Source organism: Lactuca sativa, chromosome 3 (assembly GCF_002870075.4).
Source record: "Lactuca sativa cultivar Salinas chromosome 3, Lsat_Salinas_v11, whole genome shotgun sequence".
In the NCBI taxonomy this organism is placed as follows: Eukaryota; Viridiplantae; Streptophyta; class Magnoliopsida; order Asterales; family Asteraceae; genus Lactuca; species Lactuca sativa.
In genome coordinates this window covers 174570408-174580681 of record NC_056625.2, presented here as the reverse complement: position 1 = coordinate 174580681, position 10274 = coordinate 174570408, and the positions used below count along the sequence as shown (strand labels likewise).

General features: G+C 32.6%; 1 protein-coding gene across 1 annotated transcript; it reads right to left on the bottom strand.

Annotated features, from left to right (window-relative positions):
- Nucleotides 1–8343: 8343 nt before the first annotated feature.
- Nucleotides 8344–9913, bottom strand: LOC111885317 (homeobox-leucine zipper protein ATHB-13). Its single transcript, XM_023881578.3, has 3 exons — nt 9678–9913; nt 9165–9556; nt 8344–8983 (listed from the first exon to the last, which is right to left on the bottom strand). The coding sequence occupies exons 1-3, from the start codon at nt 9748–9750 to the stop codon at nt 8606–8608; spliced, it is 843 nt and encodes a 280-aa protein (XP_023737346.1). The 5' UTR covers nt 9751–9913; the 3' UTR covers nt 8344–8605.
- Nucleotides 9914–10274: the final 361 nt, after the last annotated feature.

Sequence of the window (10274 nt, the reverse complement as noted above, 5' to 3'; positions counted from 1 at the left end):
TTCTATGATTACACATGCAAGAGATCATCTAAACAACCATATCATACAAAACATAATAACAAATGAGAGTAACCAACATTTGTAAAAAAAACCTTTTGATTTAAATGAATAAAAACATTTAATTAACCATGATTTAACTGTTAAACCAAGGTAATTTGAATCTATGCATAATGGTGAACAATGCACACTCAAACATAAAAAATAAAAGTTTAAATTTCTTTTCTGTGAACAATGTCAGCACATCGCTCACCATAAAGGTGACATGTCATTCTTATAATTTATGGTTACATGATGCTTTCCAACCAACGTATCGTGTACACAAAGGAAACTTGCCACATTGTTATATGTGAGGGTTTGTACAAAAAATGATTGTTTTCGATTTTTGCAGGAAAAATGCTGATTAAAAAACTTTTAAAAGACTAGTGGGTTAATATAAGCAATCCACAAACATGCAAATCAGTAAATATAAATCAAATTAATTAGCCTAGTGTAAAAATATGTGGACTAGTGGCTCTATAATCCTAATGATGGAATTTGGCGTCTAAAACACAAACAAATTAACATGACAACGAAAGCAAGAAAACATAATTAAATTCTAGCCAATATGATCTTATATCCATAAGCAACTTGCAACAAAAAATACATAGAAGGAACAAAGCAAACATACCCTTGAAGCCTTTGAAATCTTCTAGTTCTTGATAGAAATAGGATATAGAGAACCCAAACTAGAGATCCTCTTTCATAGGCGTTGCCAAGACGACGATCTTGCACCTTGATAATCCTCATTTGACCTTGTGCACACTTTGAACACAAACCCTACATAACTAGGGTTTTGATCCTTGCTTGAGGGCCAAGAAATCAAAGGGAGGAAGAGAGGAATACAAGGATGGTTTTAGGGTTGCTATTATAAGGTAGGGGGTGCTATTTTGGATCCTCAGATCATCCAAGTAATATTAAGATCATCAAAGAAAGGTAATCCTTATCATCACCACTTTTAGTTTAGTTTTCATTGATTGAAATTTGATGAACTTATGATCCTTTTGGATTATGATTTTGTTTTGATTCATTGCTTTTTTTGTTTTAAAGAACCATTGTACTCCAACATGTATTCATATCGGGATGTGGTGAAGACCAATTATGGGAGGGTTTGTGTAACATCCTAAATTCTAGAATATATATATTTTTTTCATTTTTAAAATAGATTAAACACTCATTTTTAAGAAGATTACATTCAATTCAAGCCATTTGTTCATAAACCATTATTTAGAAGTCAGAATTATAAAGAAAGCAATGTGAAATCTTGAATCATAAAACTGTTGATGTGTGTGTGTACAGTCCTTCCTTTACAACCCAATGTAAATTATTTAATCCACAACTATAAGAATAACGCTTAGTGAGTTCCCCAAAATACCACATACCACAAATATAACAGCACACGACCTTGTATCCGTATCAACCCCGACTTCCTATTGACTGTAAGTCTAGATCGAGTCCATTAGGCCCACATCAACCCTGGGTATGTATCAACCCCGAGTCTGTATTGACTCTAAGTCCATATCGACTCCATTGGGTCCGTATCAAGCCTGAGTCTATATCAACCCACATGCACATATCATACAAGAATACCAGAAAGAATCACGAAGACAACATGCACAAAATGACACCGAGTGTCCTATTATATAGTTAGAAGACTCACCCAAATGAAAATGTGAAATCCCTACTCATAGTCCCATAGAATCAGTTATACGAACATCCAACAACAATCACAAGCTAAATCTTAAACTATAGCTCAACACCTCTCCAAATTTGACCAAAAGTCAAACTGGTCAAAAAGTCAATGGTCAACGGTCAAAGTCCACTTTAGTAGGTCACAAGGTCATGACCTCCCTTTTTCCACGACGTGGGACAAGAGAGACAAAATATTTGGGCATCTCCTAGTCGCCACATCGTGGCAGCCAAAATGCCACGTCGTGGGGGCTGGGTCTCAACATCTTAATGGATGAAGGCCCTATTTGTTTACCTCTTAATTGCAAAATTAAGAGGCTAGGTCTTAAAAATTCAGATTTAGATTGTTTGTTTGCTAGTTAGTTTTTACGTCTTAAAGTTCTAAATGCCTCTTAAATATTCAGATATTAAACCATGTCTGAATTTTGTAAAAACATGCGTTTTCCTTTTCTACCCTAAACAATCGACGAACACCTTCACTAAACCAGCGCCCCCTCTTCCTATTCAATTCGTGTGCTAGGTTCTTCCTTTCACCAGGTTCTCCGACGCCGCCGCCTGCAACGCCGCCGCTGCACCCCAACGTCGTTGCCTCATCCTCGAACGATGCTGCCGCCTCCGTCTCCGACGTTCCAGGTGAGTTTCTTCCTTCTTTCCACCCAAACTCGATAACTTTACTGTTTTTATGAATTGTTTGGTCTGAAAATCGATGGTGCCTCCTCTTTAAAATCGAGTATCAGATTTTTCTTTTATTCTTCATCTGGAAATCAAATTCAACATATTAGGGCTGTTTTGGTCGTTATTTTCCAGACTTTTTTCAGATGTTTTGGTTGTTTTGGTCTGAAAATCGATTGTTTTCTTCCTCTTTGCCCTAAAACTCGATAATAAGAGTTGAATTTGTTCTTTCTGGAATTTTTTGCTTCTAACAGATTTGGATTGGGTTTTAAGTGTTGATGTATGTATAAATTTTGATAAAACTATTATTAGGATCAACAATTTCCGTCTCTTAAAATGTTCAATGTGGGTGACACTTGAAATCCGATCTGTTTCAAAATCTGATGCTGAATTTTGTGTTGATTTCATCAGATAATGGACGATTTCTTGCTGATATGGATTATGTTATGATGGAATTGTGTGTTGATTTCAACAGATGTTTTCTTTATAAAAAATTTGATGGTCTAATTTCTCCACATCTGATGGTATGATTTCTTTTGATTTGTGCTGATCTTTTTGTTGATAAAAAGTGAAAAATAGTTTGGAATATTCTTAAGTGTGCAGGAAGTAAATTTGGTTTCAAGACATATGGGATTGGTGGTGGTGTTTTTTTTCCAATGTCACTAGTTGCAACATTGATTGAAAGAAGTATTTTTATTTGGATATTCTATGATGTTTATGTTTTCATGGATTAAAAGAAGTGAATTTGGAAGAATTTATGTTTAATTTGGTTTTATTATATGATTTTTATGTTTCACTGGATTGAAAATGTGAATTTGAAAGAATTTATGTTTAGTTTGGTTATTGTATGATAACTTGGAATTTTTTTCAACTATGCATTTATAATTTAGCACAATATAGAACTACAGAAGGGTAAAACTGTCATTTTTATCATTCAGATTACAATTCAGAGGTTCCAACCAAACAACATGTTAAAAGTTTAAATCTTAAAAATTTAGACCCTCTTAGAAATTCAGACCTCTTAAAAATTTAGATATTAATTTTTCATATCCTACCAAACAACCCCTAAGTTATTTCTTTCAACCTCAAGAGCTCCAAAGCTCATATCTAGTCCTTTCCAAGGTCTTAATGGATGAAGTTTCCACTTTACTCATTAAGACATCCCAGTGAGTCTAGATCTCTAAACCTAGATCCTTAATGACAACTTATGGTATTGACTCAACCATTAAGCTCTTAATAACCATGGCAACAAATCCATAACTTCTAGAAGGACTTCTTACTTTTATTCCAACATAAAAATCATAGCTTTATGGACATCCATGTCTAATGCAAGTCGAGATCTCAGATTAACTAGGTCAAAATGGTGAAATGAGACCAAAAGCCTATGCATGGAACTCAATACACAATCAAACTTCAGATCCAAAAGATATAGTGACAAAGGGACCAAGGTAAGCTATAAAGTTGCATACTCTATCTTATCAAACCAACCTAAACTCGAATATGAGCCAAGAAATGCAATAAATCTTAGATCTATGAAGATAAAACCAAAAATATGGAAGCTTTATAACTTCAAAAGCTCCACAAGATGTATAAGGCGCAAGATCTTAGTGATGCACTCTTCCAACTAGCAAGCACACCTCTCTTTCATCCAAAATGCAAGCCAAAGCTTCAAACTTCAAGAATCACCATTAATACAATAAGAATCACTCCAAGGAGGCTAAGGTGTCGTTTGAAAGGGTTGGAGGCCGAAAAGGATGCCCTAATCCTTAAGATTAGGTGTTTAAAATATGGAGAAAAACCTAAAAATCAAGGGCTTGGCTGCCTCAGCTGTTACGTCGTGGCCTTCCCCTTTCCATGTCGTGGCGACCAACTAAACACGCATACATGTATAAAATATGCCATGTCATGGTGCTTCAGTCACCAAGTCATGACACCTAGATTTTCCCAAAAATCTGATCTCTAATCTCACAAATCCCTCATCTGATCCATTATAGGAAATGGGTGTTACAGTCTGATCTTGATCAACTTAACACCTTGACAAACTTATATGATGGTTTTATCCCCTCATTTGACAGAGATCGATGTATATGGGAATTGGAGACTTTTTTTTTCACAGTTAGTAGCACCCATTGTTTAATCGATGATGTGTGGCTTAAAGAGGGTGCCATAAGTTCTAGATGGTCATCAAATAATAGGATCGTTTAGAGACTAACTTTAAAAAAAATCCCAACAAAGAAATTTGAAAGATATGGATATTGATGTCTCGTGTTCTACGTACCCGACTTACGATGATGTCATGGAATCAATTGATCAGTTTTTTTTCTAGTAGTGTTGAAGTTCAAACATGGTCAAAGATCTCCAAGTGTCTTGCTTTCCCTTCCCTCAAATTCTTAGTTTTAATTCCAGGCAATATATTTTATTCCAATATTTTCCATTCCATTTTAAATGGATTCTAGTCGTTGAAAATCCAAAAAAAAAAAAATAATAAATAAAAAAATAAAAAATAAAAACCGGCTTCAAGCCATCGAAACGAAAGCTAAATCAGTTCAAAAGATTTCTCATTTTCATTTCCCAAAACCAAAAACCAAGTTATCCCCAATTCAATAATATCAACATCAATATAATCATCTTCAGATGCAACACTCATATAACAAATATCAGATTTCTCTAGATCATTCTGGTTATGCTCCCACAATATTAACATTGCATGCTCAAAAAAAAAAAAACCTCCCATATTCTATTCCCAAAGCATCGCCATTTCGTGATGCTTAAAACGATATATGCTCAAAAACTCAACCATGCAACCCATCCTTCAAACCTAAAACAATGTATCAAACGACAAACCCCAAAACATCACGAAATCCTCAAGAAATTATACCTGATGTAAAAAATATAGAAAATGGTATGAAAAGGAATAAGAGGCATTAGAAAAGAATTATATCGACATTTCAAAACACACAAAACATTGAAATCACCAAAGAGCATACTCTTTGTGGGAGCGAGTTCTAGAAAACTTCATATAACATATAGGGTTTGGATCGTTCTAGGCATCAACTGAACTCCAAATGGAATGATTTACAGACAAAAATTAATAATTTCAATTGCATCTATTACCAAAGTTGAATAGTCGTGCGAGCAGATGATCAAACGTCAATATTTTAAAGTCAACATAAGTGAGTATCAAAAACTCTTTAAAATGAAAGCATTTCTATACGAGGATCCATGAAATATTTTAAAATCGCACTTGAAATGGTTAAATGTCGAAGTAAGCAGTGAAAATCCCTTCCATCCAAAAGGACTGAAACATTTAATTCTGACATGTATACAATGTCTTCAAATACACAATTTCCATATGAATTCGACGAAGAGGCTAAAGATTTTCCTATTGAACAATGCAACTGCCACGCAAAAAAAAAGGATGAAGGCGACATCGATATCCTCTCAGTTGCATAAAATGACAAACATCGTAACCCAAATCATTGAGCACACCCATGCAACCAATGAACATGCGGATGACATAAAGCAATAAAGAGTTGATAGATAGTGTATCATGGAAATAAGTGAGCTAAAGAAAGTGACAGTCTTAAAGGAGTTACGGTAGCTCAATGAAAAAAGAATGAAAAGGGATTTGCGGTTCTTTCTTCAGCCTCATGATCATTTGACTGGAAGAATGTTCAATGCAATGCTCGCTACTAAATGGTTGATATGAACGATTTATGGTAGCGCTGTCGGATTTCATTTTAGGATTTAATTATTGTTTTAAGAATTTAGTTTCTGTTTTATGGTTTTAGTTAATGTTTGGATTTTATATTTAAATGTTATCTTTTAATTTAATTTTTTTTTTAGAAAAATTTTTAATTTAAAAAATAATATAAAATTGTGTAAGCTGATTGAAAGAAATGAAAATGAAAGAAAAAGTAAATGATATGTGAGTTGGGAGAGACGGAGTCACATTCAATGTAATAAGCTTTAACTTTAGACCATCTCCAACCCATCTCTATTTTCTTCCCTGATAAATGGAGTAAAAAATGAGGTAAATAATATTTCATCTTCAACCCTATTTTATTTTTTACACCACTTTTTACCTCAAAAATATATTCCTAGAATATTCCAGTTTTAAAACTTATATATATATATATATATATATATATATATATATATATATATATATATATATATATATATATATATATATATATATATATATATATATATATATATATATATATATATATATATCGTCAAATACACTCCTCTACTAATTAGATTTTAAAAATTATATATTATATATTTTTAAATACAATAATATTACAAATTATATTATCATAAATAAAATATTCATATATAATAAATTTAGATTAATTATTAATATATTACAGTGTTGTAAAAATCCCGATTAGGTCCCGATTAATCTCTGATTAATCCCTAGGCGCTACTTGACAAATTAGAGAGCGCCTAGCGATTAATCCATGCATACAAAATGACTGAAACAGTAGAACCCAATAAAATTTTAACACTTTGAAGAAGTTATATCTCAATAGAACTATTTGAGGTATGATTAATGTTGTATTTATCATATGAATCTATTTTGTTATGATATTAGTATTATTTATGAACATTTATATAATATTAGTCATATTTAATTTTTAAAAATTTAACAAATTAGCAATTAACGGTCCCCGATTAATCTACGCCTAGCCGATTAATCCCTTGACCCCATTCCACCGCCTAGCGAACGTCGAACAATTTTTGCAACCTTGATATATTATAAATAATTATTAAATAAATAAGATTGTATTTACAATAAGTATATCAAGATCACAAACATATTCAATTACTATATTTTAAAAATTTTGTTATCGTGTTTAAAGTTTTTAGTATATATTTAATTTTTTTATATGAATTCGATAAATAAATATTAAGTCTATATTTATTTCTAATTAATATAAATATGTATATAACATAATGTTGTAAATATTAAATATTGCATTTAAATTATAATTAATAGATAAAAATAAACTAAAAATATATAAAATAAAAAGAGAGGGACTAAAATCAACAACCAAAACTTCAACTCCATTTTTATTCCTTAAATATGAACGAATACTATTTATATCTCCAAAAGAAATGGAAATGAGATAGGATTAAAAAAAAAAGGAAAAAAAAATAAGAAGAAAAAAAATTAAGAGTGGGTTGAAAATAACCTTAGAATAAATTATAGTTAAACTACTTTCCTTTTTATGTATACAATGACAAGCGTCACTAACATGTATAAGACATAATTCAATTATCTAAATGAAATAAATAAAATAACTAGTTACAATTTTATGATTTGACCCTCTTGATGGGTTGATGGGGGGTGGGTTCGGGTTAATTGGAAAAAAAAGGAGGATGGTTTTTTGTGTTTGGCAGGTTGCTTTGTTTGCGAAACGTGCTTCGATTCCTTTTAGCTTTTTTCTTTCTTTTTTCTCTTTCAGTCCTTTCCCTTCACTATATACACCCTACTTTTGTTCCCCATTAAACACAAAATCTCGACGTTTTATAGTGGTAATGTTTTAGATCTTGGTTTAATTTATAACAATGGTTTAGTTTTCAAATATTTTTCTCGATTAAATTGGAATAAACTGCTTTCAAATACATACCTGGGTGGCTGGGTTTTAATTTGACATGAAAAAATGCTACTACACTTTTCAAACTATAAAAATATAACTGCCATGTAAGTTTGTACACATGTACAGCGCAAAATCACAAAATAGAAAATTTCAGAAGCAAGAAGATGTATGTTTATGATCTAAGTGAATTTGAAAAGCGATAAGACCTATCGTTCCAAATCAAAAATTAAATATATAAAAGAAAATTCGAAATATTATATCTGAAATTATTAATAGTCTTGAATTTCCATTAAAATGTATGCGAGAATAGTTAAATAGATAGACATAGACCAAATTAGAATTAGAATATATATAATTAATAACTAAACATGTCACATGAATCTCTTTAGAAAAGAAAACATTTTTATATATACTCGGACTTAATTTATGACAAGAAATTGATGCGTATTTTCCATTTCCATTTCCCTCTTAAATAATCAAAATAAAATGCACATAATTCAATTCTATACACCAATTAAATTGCAAAATGGGTGCTCGTATCAAATTTTAAATCGAAAAAATGGGATTTTTTTGTAGCAAAAATCCAGTCATGAACTTCAATGAAGATGTTGAGGATGCTGCTCCGGCCATGGCCAAAAAGCCTGTTGATCTTCAATACCATTGAACATGTTACAGAAGCCTTCGTTTCCAACTGTTTGGTTTAATCGTTGGCTAAGAAGATCTGTTGTTGAAGAATTTTGTAGGAATTGTGTTAGACCCGATGAATTTTGACCCATAGATGACATTGTAGGGTACATGTTGTTCGATATTTGTGTGTAAAATATCGGGCTCTCTTCCGATGGTGTCATGGTGCCTGCTACTGTGTTGAGATCGCAGCTGTTTTCACTTCCATTACTCCATGATCCTTCTGTTTCTTTGTTTAGATTTATGGGTCTAACCCCATTTGATTGATCTCCACCTTTTACAGCCAATAACTGAAAGAAGAAAAAAAAATGAATCTTGATGATTAAACATGTATCTTTAACCCAATTCTAGAACTACCCATGTCGTAAAGATTCGACTTTTGAAAGAATTTATAATGATTTCGAAGAAAACAATAGATATTAACAATACCCATGTAAAAATTTTCAAGAATTCATCAATTGTAATTCTTACCTCTGCATGAAGTTTCTTGTTTAGGTTCTTGAGAGCATCATTATCAGCTTTCACAGACTCAAACTGTCTCTTCAAGATATCGTAATCTTTCTCCAATTGTTTGGTCTTCCATCGAGCCCTTCGGTTTTGAAACCATATGGCGACTTGCCTTGGTTGCAACCCAAGAGCCCTAGCGAGTTGACTTTTCCTTTCGGGTTCGAGCTTATTACCTAATTCAAAGCTCTTTTCAAGAGCTTTAACTTGTTCCAAATTTAACCTTCTCTTCTTCTCTCCAAGCTGCGATCCATCGTCTTCGGACATGTCATCATCGGCTGCACCATGACCTCGCGTTTCTTCACACCTGTCTATCCCGGAATAAGACATGGATCTTCTCATCAAGAGTGTCTGAACACCTACATACACACAATTATTTAAGAAACTATGGCAAACCCATTAAATTATATAAGCTTATGATTATACTTGATGAACAAGAAACCCACATGCAGATCTAGAGAGAGAAAGAGAAGGAAAAACCTTGGAAGTCATGAGGAGGGTGGTGGTCATCTTCATAGCCAAAAAACATGGGTTCAGGTGGGAGGAAGGACATGTCAGTGGGGGGAAAAGAAACCTTTTTTTTAATGCGTAAAGTTAGGCAAAACTCACAAAGCTCACAATAAGCTGCTGAAATTGATAGCTGTCTGCGTGTATAATCCGAGTACTCTTATGGGTATGGATCTTGGAAGTAGAAAGGAACATGGGGGTGGCAAAGACACTAGAGAAACAGCAATAAGCTCTTTTTAAACCTCAAAGAGATAAGAGATGGGATTGGGATGGGGTAGGGTGGGGTGGGGTGGGGTGGGTTGGGGTGGGGTGGCTTTTTCAAATATTTGATTTTATTGCAATTTCCTTACAGATTCTATATATTCACCTGCAATGTGATGCTAATTTTTTATATCAATAATAATAATATTTAGTTAGAAAACAAGCTCACTAGTGTCATTATCTTATTTCATAGGTTTAATTAATAATTTGAGCTAAAAGAACTAATATTTTGGAAAGTTAAAAGAACCCCTAAACCATAAACGGATTTGGTTTTATCTTTTATGTGAAAGAACTCACTAGGTATATATT

Bases quoted from the DNA above. Each gene is read 5' to 3' on its own strand.
- LOC111885317 (XM_023881578.3), bottom strand. From the start codon at position 9,750: ATGTCCTTCCTCCCACCTGAACCCATGTTTTTTGGCTATGAAGATGAC. The intron at 9,557-9,677 runs GTTTTTCCTTCT...GTGTGTATGTAG, and splicing joins CCCTCCTCATGACTTCCAAG to GTGTTCAGACACTCTTGATG. The intron at 8,984-9,164 runs GTAAGAATTACA...TTCTTCTTTCAG, and splicing joins ACAAGAAACTTCATGCAGAG to TTATTGGCTGTAAAAGGTGG.